Consider the following 17,095-nt stretch of genomic DNA (forward strand, 5'->3'; position numbering starts at 1 on the left):
GATTAAGAAATTAAGATTAACGGGGACTGACTAGGGACAAACAGTTTTGAAAGATGTTTATTCTTTTAAAGTTGAATAGAAATCAAGAAATTTTAATACAAAGTAAAGTATAACAGCATGTCAGAAAATCCCATCCCTGTGTAGCCATCAGTGGTTACACAAAATCTAAAAACATTTCCAAACATACGTAACACTGGGTTTACAGTTCCTGAAACAATGAATAGAATAAATGTTATTCACTTGTAATTAGCATACGAAGTCTATCTCCAGGATGAAAAGGCTATTTAACATTTTTCAGCCAGGGGTTACCTACATGTGTTGCTAGAACACTGTGCAATGAGACTAGACAAATCATTAATCTTACAGGTTCCTAATCTCAAGCCTGCGTGACTGCACAGCCATTTCACCACACAGCCAGTACGTTTTCCATCCAGCACAGATCGGATCGGCAGAAGGTTGAACAGCAATGCATGGGTGTTCAAAATAACATGGATAAAGGCTCAAAACTTTGGACACCGTGGTATAATAAAATAATCATTTGCTGGAAGGAATATTCGACTATCATCTACGCCTGTGTGTATAAAAAATGAAGCAGCTAAAAATCAAATCTAGAACATTCAGAACAGAAATGTATCTTGGAAGATATTAGGGTTGGGACTGTGGTTGAACACAGCAGGGAGTGGGAGCTGGAGCACCTGGATAGCCCCTCGGATGTCTTGGTGGATGAGGCTCCTGGGCTTCTCCTCACACTTCAGGGATGGAGTGGTCCATCACTGATTTTATCAGACCTGCAGACATTCTGCAAAAAAACCACGCAAAACAGATCAGTCTCAGATGACCTCCAGCAGCCGAAGTAACAAAACAGCACAAATCTGCACTCTTTCATTACTGCTGGGGACTTGGGTGAAGTGCCTTGCTCAAGGGTACAAGTGCAGCATCTCATCTGGGATCTGAATGCATTTACAAATCCAGAATCTTAACCACTGCTGCCCCAGTTCTCTGATCCCTATTCCCCTTCCACGCCTCACCTATGCAGAGAAAAACAGTGTATTTGATCGTTTTCTAGCAACAGCATCAAAAACCTTCAGACCGCAGAGCTCCTGAGCAGCTCCAGCAGGACTGCTGACCATGAAGATGCAGCCCTATAGTACACATGCTCCTCGTCAGCCCAGCTGTGACGAAGTTGGTATTAATTCTCACGTCAGACCTACCGTTTCACCATGTGCTCAAAGATGATTTTAGGCATGACGGTGATGGTGATAGCACTGGAGGACGCGGTCAAAATATCCTTAATCTGAGGGTCCTGCAATCACAAGAGGGAACAGGTTCAGGAATTTCAGCAAATATGAGTCAAACAGGTGAGTAGCCCACTCTGCTGTACAGTACCTCCCTCTGAAACACCTCTTTGCCTTCTTTAGGCATACTGGATCAAATGCCTGTCCTTCAGAACATTAATGATGAGACACAGGCCATCAGATTTGTTTCCCCGATATGGCTCAACTCAGACTTAAGAACAATCCAAGCCTAGCCCATACCAGCGTCCTCTGCAACAGTAGTCCAGGACTGTCTGTAACCCCTTTAAGAAGGGCAGAATTAGAGTGGACACTCCACCATGTCTTTGACCAGTGAAACGAAACCACAGCACCCAGTGAAAAACCATATGAACAAAAGGAGGACATGCAAACTAGATGGGCCTAGATGGACTCGAACCCGAGACCCCAGGGCCGTGATGCTGAAGTGCCCGCTGTCATGCCCCCGTGTTGTCCTCTTTCATAACCTTCGACGTTAAGACTCGAACCGAAATTTTCTCGTTCTCGAAATTAAGATCTCGACATCCCCGCGTGCGGACTGAGGAATGGGGCGGAGCTGGGTGGCCGTACGAGGGAGTCCCTCACCTTCAGCCCAATGACGTTTTGCCCGTTGATCTCGCAGATGTTGTGCTCGGTCAGGAGGCCGTTGCGGGCGGCCGAGCTGTCCTTCACGATGGAGGTGACCTTGCCGTTCTTGAAGATGAAGCCCACGTGCCCCGAGCTGTCCTTGTGCATGGTGATGGTACGCTGGAAAGGCCTGGGGGAGACCGACAGACAGACTCACATGCGATCCATCACAGCCACTGCCCTCCAGCAGTCAGCCGGCCGTGACAAGAGGAAACGGGACTATTTCATGCGCTGCGGGAGGCGCAGAGTCAAACTACAACTGTTATCTGGTAAAAAAAATGACTCACTTGGTATGAACAAGTTTAAAAAACGTGCTCACAGCCTCAGTTATAGAACACCTCCTACAAACAATTCATGCCCAGGACAGCCTTAGTCACCAGCTCTGAACGAGCTGCACACGCCTCCTCTTTCTCCTCTCCTACCTCCCACCAGAACCATCTGAGTTTTTAGTTCTGTTTTTCAAGCTGAATTTCATTTCTGGGCTCTCAATTCCAACATCTGGCTGGGAAAACAAAGGTTGGGGAGCTGAAGAGAATACAAACCTCTCCCAAGACATCCTTCCGAGAAGACGTTTAAGTTTCCCATTTATTCTGAGTTGCTCTCGGAATAAACATCTTACGCAGGAGACCTAGTCTCTTCTAATGGCCCACCTGTCTCGCACGATGAGCTCAATCCTGTCCTCGGCGGCGACCTTCAGCATCTTGTGTGCCGTGTCTTGGCTCCAGCCTGCGCAGTTCTGCCCGTTGATCTGCAGGACCTGGTCTCCGAATCGCAGGCCAGCCAGCGCGGCAGGAGAGTTGGCCTGGACCAGCTGGATAAACACGCCCTGCAGGAGAGGAGCAACACTGGGAATGTCACTGTAGGATTTAAGATAATGAATCCTTTGCATTATTGCACACTTTTCAGCTCCAGAGTGCTTTGCGTGCAAGAGGGGTGATGAACTTCACCCACCACTGCAGTGCGGCCCCCACCTGGGCGATGAGCAGCCATCGCACACCAGCAGCTTCACTGCACAGCAGGGCAGGCAGAGCACCAAGACATGACTTCACCGGCTCTACTAAAGGAGAGTAGGTCACCCTACTGCAGCTCTGCACTGGGAATCATGGTCCGGAAGGAAGAATCCCAACGGGACGGTCAAGAGCCACTCCAGCAGGTGCAAGAACTTCCTGTCTTAGTCAGCACAAGCCAGGGGACACAAGCTGAAACTAAGGGGGGCAACACTTAAATGTGTTTTTCCCCAATCGGAAAACCAGGCAGGCAGGCCACGTTGTTGAAGGAAGGCTGGGTGTCGGCTTCAGGAGGCCACACGACGAGATGCTCGAGGAGACACTCGGCGCGCTGAACTGCCCCCTCTCCCCTCCGTCGCTCTTCATTCACCCCCCACCCCTGTGTGATCACTGGTCTTTGCCCTCTGGACTCCCTTGGAAAGCTCAGCTGGGGCTTCAGAACCGAAGAACAGTGCTCGTCCCATCAGATCCCCCGACGCCGGGCCTCAGCAGCGGCACCCAAGCTCCTGATACTCCCAGGAAGCCTGAATTTCATGCTGCTGGCACCAAAACTACCCACAGCTCCACACGGTGCCGGGAGCGTGGGAGGAAGGCCTCTCCCTCCCACCCGGACAGCCTCCCAGAGCCAGCTCCGAGGCGCCACTCACGTTGTCGATGGAGCGCAGCCTCAGGCCCATTTTGCCATCCTGGTCCTTACACAGGATGACCTCCCTCAGGCCCTGCTTGATCTCGGCGCGTCGCACCCCCACGTCGCCGCCCGTCACGGGGCACACCATACCGCCCATAGCCGAGGGCGCCGTGGCCACTTGCTGAAGAGAGAGGAAGAAACGGAGAATTAATGGAAACTCCGCAAGCGCTTGCCGACGCTGACAAGACCGGTGACGTCATCCGTCTGTCGTGATAATTAGTCTTTCCATCTCAAGCATGTAGCAAACTTTCAAAGCATTCACCAAGGTAACAGATAAGCCTTAGCGAGAAGTACAAAAAGAAATAATGTTTTGAGCATCTGTTTGAAACTGACTGAAGTGTCACTACTGTATATTGTTACTGAAAAACAACAAGAAAAGGCCTTTAGGAAGCAGACCACAGATGAGAAATGTGGAACAAATGTAAACAGATTAAGGGAGATCTGTTTCACTCTGCTCTGTGAGCACGTCTAGCCAGTACTAGGGGCGTACTGATATATAATCAGCTGGCAATTGGCCAGTTGAATTTTTCCTTGTAGGGGTGACTGGCTGTCGGGTGTTCCTGGTGCTGTAGCTGATAACACCCGAGATACGTCTGCTTGAGGTCATGCAGAACGTTGTGAGAGACAAACGGCAGGATTGTAAACCTGCTGTACCGTGCAGCGCGCGGTTAACATCTGCTCTTAAAGGCTCAAGAGCAGTTAATAGGACAGCTGATAGCAGACTATGTGCTGCACAGATGTTGCGTGGAGGCCACACTGACAAAGGTTTCAGTACATCAGTGAAGTAGTCAAGAAACAGGGGCTGCTGGGAAAAGACCACCGTCTTCAAGCAATTAAGAATAAAATCAGATACTGAATATCCCCAGTCAAATTAAATAACCAGCTACTCAATTTTATTAATAGCTTGGGAAGTTTAGCTATTTTTGGTAAACACTGGATCCAGTCATGTCCTTGAATTCCTGAAGCCTTATGACACACGTTTATGTCTGGCACCGTGTGGCCAGAATTACCCAGTGTTATTTTATTTTATACAATTAATACAAATCACATACCCCCAGCCATCTTGACCTGCATTATTGCTATGAGTTTTATAACGTGTTAAGCTTGTTGAATCAGCTGAATTTTGTTAAAGAAATCTTAGGTTTTTGTAATGAATGGTGTTTATATGTATACAACTTCTGCTAATAACTAAAACATTACAGTCAAAACGCGCAATTTTATTTAATTTCTTCACTCCTCCTAAAGAGATTTTGAATCTTTTCGATTTTCTACGTCCACAGCCCAGCGGCGTGGCGGACAGCAACGAGAGCTTGCAGCGTGTTCGGGTCCCGGGATCAATTTCTGACTTGAGGCATCTCTGGCATGTTCTCCACATGTCATCTCATACTGGTGAGATTAAGTAGTGTCTCTAAAGAGCAAGTGCCTCGTGCGGGACTGGATAGAGACCCTGGAAGGGTGCAAAGTCATTAACACAATCAACCAAAACCCAAACGAATGCCATTTGTTCTTGTAAACGCAACCAGAAAAGAAAAAGCACATACCAGAAGGGACACATTCCTATTTCAGCTGTACCTGCAAAATTACTAAAAATCAAAGCTAGTAACAGTTCGCTATCGGGACCGGACAAGAAAATCTTACTTGGTTCTCCGCTAGCTGGGGCAGAGGAGGAAACAGCAGGAGGCAGACCAGGGTTGCTGCATTAGAGAATCATGGGAATTTTTTATCAAATGGCTCTATATAGCACCTTTTCCCAGCCAGTAACAGCACAAAGAAAAAGTTGGCAGAGGAAGTGGAAAAGATAAAAACATCCTCGTTTCCTTTGAATTCAGATTGCCCCCCTGTCAGCTTCACTTCCGTGCTGAGGAAGCTCTTGGCTCTAGCCTCATGGCAGACAGGCTTTTAGCGATCTGGAGAGATGAGTCAGAAATGCAGCAGCAGCAGCAGCAGCAGACCGCCGATGTGGTGCCGCAGTGCAGTGGATGAAAAGCTCAAAGCGTGTATTTTTGTGTCTGCTTATCTGCGTCTGTCCGTCCGGTAACAGTGCGCGTGTCTCCCGAGTGTGGCCTGGCCATCCGTCAAAGAACGTGTACCGAGGTTCGTGCGCCGATCAACATTATTGCAACAGTGTTTATTGGCAAGTTAACTCTTATTTTATGTCCTCCTGGTTTTAAAGATCACCTTCTCAATGGAAAAAGAGAATGCTAGCTCAAAATGTTTGATTCCCGTAACTCCCATCCTTCATCCATAAAGACTTCCTGCAGCCCTGGCTGAGCCGAAGGGAGGCTAGCATCTCGGAAGGGGTTTCACAGAAACCTCCTCCAGACGGTTTATCGAGACAAAAAATAAATAAAACTAAGGAAGGGGCTTGAAAAGAAGGGGACTGGGCACAGGTGCAGCACGGAAGGCGGACACCGAGATTCAGCGACGCTCGGACTCACGTTGTCCCCTGCCGGGACCAGGGCCATGTTATTCCGCACCTCGTCGCTGTTCAGTCTCAGCCCCATGTACTCGCCCAGCTCCTGCAGGTCCGGATACAGAACTGAGAGAGGAGAAGGAAAACCCCCATCAGTGAACCAGAACCACGCTACTCACAAGGTCACGCTCCTTCGTTCGTTTTGTTTCTCCCAACCCGGCGTGATGCTGTGGAAATGACCGGGTTTGGAACGGCACCATTCGGGAGCAACTTACAAAAAACCATTTCCATTAAAAAAAAAAAGGAAAAAAATATTTTTTCCCTTTTAAAAAATAAAAATAAAAAATGTCCGATTGTAAAATGTAACCACTCCGGAATGAATCAGCCCTGGTGTCTGTGTCTCGGCAAACGCCACTGTGTCAACACTGAAGCATGAGGCAGCGTCCACTCAGTCCACCAGCCGGAGACATTCACCCTTTCACACGCCACAAACTCTGCAGCGCCTCCCGAAAGGGTTACATTCCAGCCGGAGGAGTGACGCATCGGATGCTGTCGCAATCCCAGAAGGACCTGGGAACTCACAGGGAAGCAGCTGACCAATCCTACCCTGCAAGGCCACAAGCCCCTTACATTTGGCCACTGGGAGAATCCCAGTTACACAGCCCAAGAGTATCAGACTCGTATCATCCAGACTGCAAAGCTCAGCCTACACTTGGGGCGACGGTCCATACTGGCTGAGCCGATCCAGAGCAACAATTTCCCCTCTTCTTGTTAACATCTTCAAACGATGGGAAGAAGAGGGTTCCCCCCCCAGGATAACACAACAGCAGAAGACAGAGCGGGAAGTTAAGCTTTAGGGAAAATTGGAGGCCCTCTCTGCCCACGGAGGATTGCCAGAATCTAGAACCAACACCCAACCCACACGGCTCAAGCTGAAAGCAGCTGAAATGCCTGAACAGCCTCGTTAGAAACTCCATGTGTTCTTATCAAAACGGCAACAGGAAATGATCAGATCGTCAAAAGGCTTTAGAATAGACGTTGGTTTCCCACAGTTCGCTTGAGAAACTAAACTAAATGAACAGCCTCATATTGAGGGTTTTATGTTTGTGTAAAACATAACAGCAGAGCTGAAATAAAGAGGAAATGGGAAACCAGCTCTTTTTTTTTTTTTACATTTATATAATGCCCGCAGTCATCGCTTGATCCCCGGATCGGATTTGCGCCACCACCCCCTGGGTGCAGACACGAGTTTAAGACCTAGACCCCCCACCCATTTGGGTTTATCTACATCTACAAACGACCCGTTCCGCTGGGGGTCTCAGGGGGGCTGACGGGGGTGGTGCCTGCCTGCTAGACGCCGGGCAGCAAGGACGTGGACGCCGTCCAAACTCTCGCGTGTGTGGAGTGGGTGCGTCCGACACAGGGACGCTTGTTGTGTCAGTGTTTGCAAGAGGCTGGACTTGCGTAATAGTTTCCAGGCGTTCCCAGACCGCTCCTTGGCAAAGTTTCTCTTGTAGCAGCAGCTCCTCCTCCTCCTCCCTTCCCGCCTGCTGGGGAAAGCGCGAGGCTGCAGGCCTCCCTGGGAAGATGGGGCCGACACACACAGAGAGCCTGCAGGAAGCAGGTGCCGACTGCTGCCACAGAGAACCACTCGCTCTGCCCAGGACAGGCACACGCCTTTTGCTTAAAGGGAAACTAGAGCAAATCTGTTTGTTTTTTTTTAAAACTCCCACGCCTATAATAATAATAATAATTGCTTACACTTATATAGCGCTTTTTTCTGGACACTCCACTCAAAGCGCTTTACAGGTAATGGGGACTCCCCTCCACCACCACCAATGTGCAGCATCCACCTGGATAACCCAGATGCCTATGCCCCTTAGATGCTAGAGGTCTTGTCTGCAAGGCAGGAGCTGTCCTGAAGTGATTCACTACCGGCTGAGCCAGATGATAAGGGAGCCCTTCCTTTAGAGGAAGGACGAGAGGACAAGAGAGCAAACCCCCATCTACCATCTCCCCTCAGTGCGCATTTTCATTGTGGATATATCGTTTATTTTTTATCTTTTTTTTGGTGTCGTTCTGTGAAGCGCTTTGAGCGGCCACCTTTAAAGGCACTATATAAAAATAAAGGTTGTTGTTGTTATTATTATTATTATAATAAGGCATGGCCGTTAAAATGAAAGTGATGTTCCTGAATTTAGAACTAACCCAAACACAATCTGGGCTTCAGCCCAAACTAATGTTTTTCTCAAAATTTAAGTGGGGTGGGGGGGGTGTAAAGGACTCCTTTGTCAAAACTCTGTCTCTTTAATTCCTTCAATTTATCACTTCCAGAAAGGGTGACAAACAAGGCAGTGTCCGTTCCATTAGTCAACCACATCAGTTACACCAATTTACAAATCCTGAGGAAGGCGCAGCAGGCCTTTGCAAAACCAGAGAGAGGCCAGGCCAAGGGAAGTCTTGCAAAAAAAACAAAAGCTTTACTATGTCATCCCCAGCTGAAACCTCATGTGAATAACCCAGCTGACCTCACAGACAGTATGAGGAGCTTTGATGGCACCAAAGAGTTAAGGCTGTTACACATCAGGACGAGACAACTTCCTCGCTGCTCCTCCAAATGGTCAAACACCCCTGCAGGAGTAAATTACAGCAGCCCACTCACCCTGCAGCAGCTGCGCCAGGCACCAGCAGACAGTGCCCTCTCTGCCTCCATCTCTCTTCCAGCGCAGGCCAGAAACAGCACAACTCCCACGGCTCAAGCAGCTATGGCTGCCAGCAGTTTCCATAGCAACCATCAACAAGCTCCAAAGGGGGAAAACAAAAGGCCCAGGCCTTTCAGCCTCTGTACTTCCGTGAAAGAAAGCCGGGCCAGCAATAGCACCGCAGTTAACCCGTTCGGCCCCCTTTCTACGGCTCGCCCCCACCCCGTCCTCACTTCCTGTCCCTCTCGCCCCAGGCTACAGTACCGACTGGGTGCATCAGAAATGGCTCAGATGCTTCCAGGAGAACAGGTTCAAACCCCACCCCTTGCCTTCTGAAATCACAGAAATGCGGCAGATATTACTGTGCTTGTAAGGCACAAGGAACACTAGAGACAAAGAGTGGGCCAGTCAATACCTAGAAATGAATGGGTATAAAGATGTGCTACTCTGTACCCTATCCTAACCCAGTCAATAGCTCTTGAACCGCTTTCTGGACTCAGGCTTCAGTCTCAGTTATGGTTTCTTTTATGTGGATCTTTGCCCACGAAGCAATACGAACTGCTGCTCCACCATAGCTTCCCTGTAAACTCTCTCGCCCATCTCCCAGTTATCAGCTGGTGATCGACGGACGCAGGCCAGGAACTAACAAGCTCATGGAACACGAACCCTCCACATGCTTTGCATATAACGCAAACACAAACCTTGAAAATAAATTCGCTTTTGCATAGTATCAGATGCTAAAGCATAAAATAATTAGGAGGAAAAAAAGCTTACAATCCATGTTTCTTTTTTTTTTTTTGCTCTTCAACACCATACACAGAAATTGAAGAAATTGGAAAGATCTCGGTTTTTCCACAGTACAGGTCACAATAACCTACAATAGACCTGCAGTGACGGAGGCTGCTGAGGCCGGACACATCCTGGGACTAACCTGAGCTCGGAGCCCCCAGGCCGGCAGGCATCTCCTCGGGAGCCCCCTCTGTGATGGCTGGGGAGGACGTCTTCGCGGCAAAACTTGCCTGTGCCTGAGAAGGAAGGAAGGAAGACGGAGGAGAAAACGGTGAGATCGAGAGGCCGAACAGAGAGTGGACAGAAGATGACAACGCAGGGGCTAGCTTCCTGTAAACCTCAAGATAACAGGACACCAGCTGGTTAAGCCGGTCATCACTGGTGTTCCTTGGGGCAAAGACAGCCCAGTTCTTAAGGGATGCTGGGGCACCTGGTTTCTCCTCTGCCTCTAGTCTTACCTGACCGAAGCAATTTCCTCCCCAAGTCACCCGGTCTTTTAGCTCTTAATAAATCCAGAATCGAAAACTACTCTCCCACGCTACAGAGGACATTTTCTGATGTGTGCAGGACTCGCACGCCGGCTTATCTTTACACAGGTACTGATGGCATCAGTAGTAGAGGTGTACAGCTGAACTGGAACTTGAGGGGGAAAAGGCACTTGAGCAGTCCTGGTATTTGAATATCAGTCAGAGCGAGAACAGCACGCTTACAGAAGTCCAGATTAAACGAGGACTTTGACCCACCAGCCGATGGCGGCCCCAGCCTAGGTAGAAGCCAGAAGCGTTCGAAAATCAGGCAGCTTCCATCGCGACCGCAGGGAGGGTCAAAGTTCTGATTTAATCGGAACAGCCATTGTTCTGGCCCGCCTAGAGGGAAGACAGCCGACGCGCGAGACTAGATGCCGAGGAGCCAAGACCCGAAGGCCTCTTTTACCTTCATGACCTTGTCGACCTTCAGGTCCTCAAGAGAAGGATACAGAGACATCTCGCTGAAATACAAAAAAGGTGAAGACTCGTCAGTAAGCAATCAGCAGATCACAGAACAGCCCATGAGCTTCTACATTTACTGCACATTAAATTATAACAGGGGAATGGACTTCAAAGTATCCACAGGTGAGTTAAGAATAAGCACTGCACAAAATCCAGATTACCTATAATAGGACTGACGAGCAAATGCGATTTCAATTTGGAATGTAAACCTATAATATCACGGGTTACTGGACGATCACAAGCAGTTTTTTTATATGAACATCTAACGACATACAGAAGAAATTGTGGTATTGTGCAATAAGCATCAAAAACATGTTTGTCATTTTCAGTGGACACATTTGGGAAGAAAAAAAGGTTTTGCATTGGAATGGATGTGAGGCAGAAATATAATCTTGTTTTGTCTCTAGAGTATGGAATTTTTCAACACCAACAGCAGCAGAGTTTTTTTAGCTGAAATGGCTGTCATGGAACACTTCCTGCAGTCTTTTCAGGGTGAGTTTGAGAAAAAACTCCCTTCATTTTAAATAACCCACCCTAAACACATTTTCCAAATTCCTTCAATTAATTACAAAATTGTCCTTTTTTAAATGAATCACAAGCAACCTGTACTGCAAATAAAAAAATAAAAAATAAAACTGAATATGTGGATTCAAAAAACGAACTTTAACTGAGAAGCGGAAACAACTGCACTGCCCCTGAGCGACATCATGCAACAAGTATCTCCATGAATGACAAGTTTTAAAAAGCTGACAAATCAGGTTTTTTAGTTTTAGAGAGAAACATTGGGGAACCAAAAAACCTGACTCTCCTTTTTGCTGACACTCTGTGAGAGGGCAATTCACATTTTACAGCTGTTCATTCATATTTTACATTCATTTTTAAAGATGATTATGTACAGGCAAAATCAAGCATGTAGCCTCTAGAACAATATACAGTATCACCATTTTCTAGACCGTGCCTCTTGGCCAGTCTGTTTCTACTGACGATGTACATCGCACTACATTACTGTGTACAGGCAAGTTAGCCCTGAGAAACAGACGATCGGCACAGCAGCCCATGTGACAGAAGAGGTGAGAGACACGGCTGCAGGGAACCCTTTAGCAGGAGTAAATGCAGATGCAGGAACCAAGCACAAATAACTGGAAAACAGGTCCTGCAACACCCGGAAGCCAAACCTCTCCAATGTTAAAGTGAAGTTTTATCTGAAATGTGGTCTTTTTTTCCCGCCGAGACTACTGCTGAGATTTAAAGGTTTCTCAACCTTTAAAAAAAACAAGGTCACAAGACAAGCAGACACAACTGAAGCAAGACATAAAATCTGTCAGCTTTCCATCAACTTCAGCCCTGCAAACAAACAAGACAGCAGCTGCGACAGACACAGGACGTCGTTCAGTAACAAACCAACAGCAAACGCCATCACGTCCAGAAACAGCATGTAGCACAACGATGAACCTGTCCCGTCCCGCCACCCACTGCGGAAGCCTGGTTTGTTCATACCCGCCATGAAAACAGACTGAGCAGGAGAGTGGCCAGGATTCATGTCAGATGTCAGACATCTACGTCAAACAAGTACTGCAGGAGGCCAATGTCATCACTCACTGCTCAAAGGGTGGTCGCGATACTCACTGTGAGCTTCTTCCATCTGGGTGCCAATTTAGACCAATTCAACTGCAACAACTGTTAGCTTTTATCCCCACAGTCATTAACCTGCTTAATTTGGACAGCTGATTGGATATTGTACTTGACTGACACATTCATTTGTTTCTTGCTCGTCACACATGTGTGTTTCTTATTTGTCGATGGGATCATGTCACGTTAACGGTGCCGTGTTAAGTCTTTGACCTTTACCTGCCTACAAAGCACATTTCCCATCCGGGACAAAAAAAAGGAAGCGAGCAAATGCATCCATCCAATACTTGATAAGGCTCATGGCAACCCAGAGTCTATCCCAGAAGCGCAGGGAGCAAGAGGGGACTGCAGTCAAGATGTCCTGTCAGTCTATCGCAGGGTGCACATGAGACAAGGTGATCCTAACGCAGCATACATTTCCAAGGTGAAATAAAGCTGGACCACTTGGCAAAAAATCCCAGCTGAGTGCTGGGAGAACATGCGAGCTCCACACAGGAGGCACTCCACATCACAATCGAACCCAGGACCCAAGTGCTTTGAGGCTGCTGCCCTAACGGCCATGCCAGTGCGCTGCCCCACCCCTCCCCTCTAACCTCTGCTACCATAGCCACTGCAAGTCTCCCAGGCACACGCCTTGCTAAGCCACCTTATACTGTGAGTGCTTTAATTTGGAGTCCTGCATTAAAAACCAGAAGAATCGATGAAGAGATCAGTTAGCTGCTAGCTGTCAGCAGCTTCGAGTGCCCCCAGCCATTGATCTCTCCAGACCTATAGATGGTAAATTACTAGAAAAACCCGGCGGTGTTTTCTCTCGTTCCGTTCAAGAGCTGCACAACCTGGATTCCTGGGGTCACCACTGCCAGCTCAGCTTTCTCTCCGTGTGAAAGAGGCCAGCACGGCCTCTTTCCCTGGAGCACAGCGCTAATATTCATGCTAACCGGGCCATGCTTCGGGGCTTGCTCGGCCCCATCAGAGCACTTTAAACTCCCACGGTGCTCTAAGATTTCACCATCACCGCCCAGATCCCTGTGCAGCCGAACGGGACCTCTCCCAGCAACACGGTCACCAAGGCAGCTCTTCCCAGCTAAAAACGTCGGAGAATTAAGCAGACTGCTCTGTGGCAGCGTCTTCCCCACCGGGAAGCTTCAAACCTACTACACAGCATCTCCTCCCCCACTCCCTGCGTCTCCTAACGGACCCCGGCGCAGAGCTGTCTCTGAAGTCACACCAGAGGTTGAGAGCCAAGGAAAATCAAATCAGGAAATAAGGACCCGATTGATCTTTTGCTTCCATTATGGAAGGAGTGGCTCTTAAGCAAAACCAGCACTAAAAACCTGCCCATTAGTCATGCTATAATGGCGCTTCAGAAACTAAAGTGCACCTTAGCCATAGTGTGTTCCTGGAATTACAGTTAAGACGGAGCCTGCATTAGAATAAACAGTGAGCTCATGGAGCACGTTACACAGTCAGGCTCAGGATCCCCTGGGAACCCCTTGCGCTTGTTACATCTCAAAAACACAGCCAGTGCTTTCACAGCAAGTCGCGACGCTCGGCAAAAAGCCTTCAGGTGCACTGGGAAGGACTTCAAGGCTTCATGTCGTGCTTGAAGGGGGGCTGTTGTACCAGGAAAGTGGGAAGAAGCATCATCTCTTGTGTCCAAGAGGCCAAGCGAGGCTGAAAACTGACCAAGAAGGAAATGAACTAAAGAGACGCTACAGCAGGGTTATCCCTTTTAGAGGTTCTTCACGGTGTCCGGCGTCCAGCTGGCCACCATCGTGACTGCCCGAGAGGCGTGTTCGGCTCCTGAAGACTCCGTCCACGCACAAACGGCCGACGACGCCCAACGCACTGACCAGAATTTTCACTGGGCCTCCCAGACGTGCAGAGCATGTGTGCGTCCTGTGGTCTCCAGACACAGGCGCGTCTTCCAAATACCCAGACTGCGGAAAACCACATCGTCCACATGGCGAAGTCCCCTGAGCCTCTTCTAATTCTAGCCCCGATCTTTATTCAGGGAATGAAAACAAAACGCTAGACGGCACCCACTCTCAACACCCTCCCCACGCGCAAACAAACCGGGAATAATCCAAGATCTCTGTTGACGCACATGGCACGCATTTTACCATCTCGATGTCCACATTTTGAAAAAAAGGGTATTGAAAGATTAGTCACTGGCATAATAATTTGGTGGCAGATTTATTAAAAGACATGTATTGGGAGACTGCTTGGTTTTGAATAAAATATATTGATGCAGTGCATCTTCAGCACAGCACTGTAAATGAAACCAGTATTTCAGCCCAGACCAGATGAAATAACTTCTGAGGTCTTAGAATATACAAGCTCTTTCCACGCTCTTTAAAATCCATCTCCAGTACCTTCAGAAGAATAAAACCAGAAAACCAGAATTCTCAGAAGTCATTCTTGTACAAACTCTGGTTTTCTCATCAAGAATGCCCCATTTCTTCTTTTTTTTAAAAAAAAAAAGTACCCTCCCTGTTCAGTTAATTAAATGAGAAGGTGGAAGGTAACGTAAATAAATCGAAATTTAAAATTCTGGTACAAGTGTTCAACATCCTTACAGACGCTGAGAGAGTCAAGCCGGCGGACGTCTTCAGAATCACCAGTGAAACTCAAACCACAGGGCACAGGAGGAAACTACGAGGAAGTGCTTTTAAAACCGAGGACAAGGGACACCTTTTCTCCGAAAAGGTTGCAGGAGTGCGGGAAAAGCTCATGGCCATGGTGTTAATAACCCGGTTTAGTTCAAGACAGCTGGATGAGACCCTAACTACCCAACAGACTGGATGGGCCGACTGGCCTCCTGTCCTTTGTAACTGTTAGTCTTTAAAACAAAATAACACATGAGAAATATACCGATCATCTACAATTTCACAGACCGCATATTTTAATATTCCCTTCTATGTTCATCATTGAGAATATTTCAGTTATTTTTAACGCATTAAAACGGAGACTGTACTTCAGTCTGTTAAAAAACAGGAAATCTCAGACAACGACACGGGAGTCCAGCTGTTGCACTCCGGTGACTAAACACGTATGACGAGAAAGACAGAGACAGAGAGAGAGAGAGAGCCAGTGAAACGTTAAGTTGTTTTATTTTAACAACCAAAAGAAAAATAAATATCGGACGGCCGCAAGTCTAATGAAAGCGACAATGAGGGAAAATAAATCAACAACACGCCAGAAGCGAAACTTGAAAAAACAAAATCGAAAAAGGTGCCAGTTGACTGGAGTGGAGTATTTTACCTCTGTCCAAACACCGCGGTAAACTCTCAAGATTCAGACTGATACATTATTTTGTTACAAATCGGGACATTACCGTCATAAACAGCAAAGCTATCGGAACAGGCGTATCTCTTTTTTTTTCCTCCTTTGTCTGCCAGAACGGGAACACGAAACTTAACTCGCTGTGAGACAAGACTGAAAACTTCCACGCCAGCCTGGATACAGAAGAGCCTTTTGTTCTCTCGACGTGAGCCAAAATAAAACTAAAACCCGGTTTGTCGAGCACATAGGAAGAACAGGCAAACTTACCTTAAATGTGGAGCGAAGCCGAGGAACAAATTCAAGAAGCGCAGGCAAGAGGAAAAAGGCAAACTACGCCAAAAGCGATCTCGACCCTCCTTCTCCAGCAAGTAACCCTGTGCGATGATTTCCTGCTTTAAAATCAATGACGTACTTGGACTGCCAGGGCATCAGCTGACTGTGTCACAAGGAAATTAATCAGTTCAGGAAAGCTTGTTTTTACCCCAGAAACTCCAGAAACACGTTCGTGTCGGTATTGATCACGTGGGGGTATCCCTAGGAATCCGCGTTTAATATCCTCCTTGATTACAAATATCCAGATATTGCGTGCTTTGTGGTATAGTCATCCAGTTTGAATGGTGCGACGTTAAGTACAGTAGGTGGATGCTGAATTGTAGTTTTTAAAGTACAGTATCTATTGCTACACGAATCTATCGTCCTTGGCGCCGATAAATTACTTCATATCTTCCTGCGCTGATATTAACCCACAGTTTACTATTTTTAATGCCCACCTCTCTCTCTCATTCCGTTACATTGTTTATTATTCTAAACCACGTAACAAAACACGCGTGTGTACAGATAAAACATTTTACCTTTCCACCTGTAGACTACAGAGAATATTGGTCGCATGTAGCGGCAACCACACCTAAACGAGTCGTACGATAATCCCTGGGTTCTGTCAGAATTGCATGTTAAAAAGATGGTTTTTGTAACCTCGCCCCCTCTAAAGTTCCCACTACCTGCATAACTACATTCTTACAGCTTTTAATTACCAGACGAAACTGAATGTCGTACATGCGTTAATTAAATATTTGCAGTACTTGTGTGCACTTGTCACGGTACTGATCTTCCGGTAATCTTCATTCCCAAATAAAGCAGCGTTCAGTGAACGTCTGTTCTTATCATACATTTGGAAATTCGGATTTCCAGTAAATAGAAATTAAACGTTTACCCTCCAGCTATTAAAAGCGACAAAGATACACTTGTACAGCGGAGACCCTTTGTACTGTCAGGAATCGGTGTCCCGAGAGCCCCTGTATACTGTATTTCTAGGTTAACCTTCTTAACAGTTAAGATAACCAAAAATACACGATCATTGCGCTGCATGTTGACAACTACCTTTCGAAACTTCACAAAGGCGACACGGAACTCTGTCCCATATTCCTGTAACTGATGCGCGTTTTGTCCTTTCATGACTTCGGAAGATTACTTGGCATAATTTGATACAATGTCATCTGTAGCTTCAGAACTACATGCATCACGAACACGGTACCAACGCAATCATTTACAGAGCCATGTGGTCTAATTCAAGAGCGGTGAAATCACGGGTAGACCCGACACATTTTATTATGTGTCCTTTAAAGATGTTAATGTCACCGTTTGTTGCGAGGCAAGGAG

The 17,095-nt window shown here is 47.3% G+C and overlaps 1 protein-coding gene across 1 annotated transcript; it reads right to left on the reverse strand.

The window, feature by feature from the left end:
- Window positions 1-39: 39 nt before the first annotated feature.
- Window positions 40-15,866, reverse strand: LOC148648308 (syntenin-1-like). The gene is made up of 9 exons (XM_088608459.1): window positions 15,707-15,866; window positions 10,470-10,524; window positions 9,679-9,772; window positions 6,071-6,171; window positions 3,592-3,753; window positions 2,588-2,763; window positions 1,896-2,067; window positions 1,212-1,303; window positions 40-799 (listed from the first exon to the last, which is right to left on the reverse strand). The coding sequence occupies exons 2-9, from the start codon at window positions 10,518-10,520 to the stop codon at window positions 745-747; spliced, it is 903 nt and encodes a 300-aa protein (XP_088464585.1). The 5' UTR covers window positions 10,521-10,524; window positions 15,707-15,866; the 3' UTR covers window positions 40-744.
- Between the last annotated feature and the right edge of the window lie 1,229 nt (window positions 15,867-17,095).

Source organism: Lepisosteus platostomus, chromosome 15, assembly GCF_059453375.1.
Source record: "Lepisosteus platostomus isolate fLepPlt1 chromosome 15, fLepPlt1.hap1, whole genome shotgun sequence".
In the NCBI taxonomy this organism is placed as follows: domain Eukaryota; kingdom Metazoa; phylum Chordata; class Actinopteri; order Semionotiformes; family Lepisosteidae; genus Lepisosteus; species Lepisosteus platostomus.

What these genes read in the sequence shown, in the direction of transcription:
- LOC148648308 (XM_088608459.1), bottom strand. Translation starts at nt 10,520, where the DNA reads ATGTCTCTGTATCCTTCTCTTGAGGACCTGAAGGTCGACAAGGTCATG. An exon ending in GAGCTCATCGTGCGAGACAG is followed by an intron (nt 2,068 to 2,587) that starts GTGGGCCATTAG and finishes GGTCTCCCCCAG; the next exon opens with GCCTTTCCAGCGTACCATCA. An exon ending in TTTGAGCACATGGTGAAACG is followed by an intron (nt 800 to 1,211) that starts GTAGGTCTGACG and finishes GTTTTTTTGCAG; the next exon opens with AATGTCTGCAGGTCTGATAA.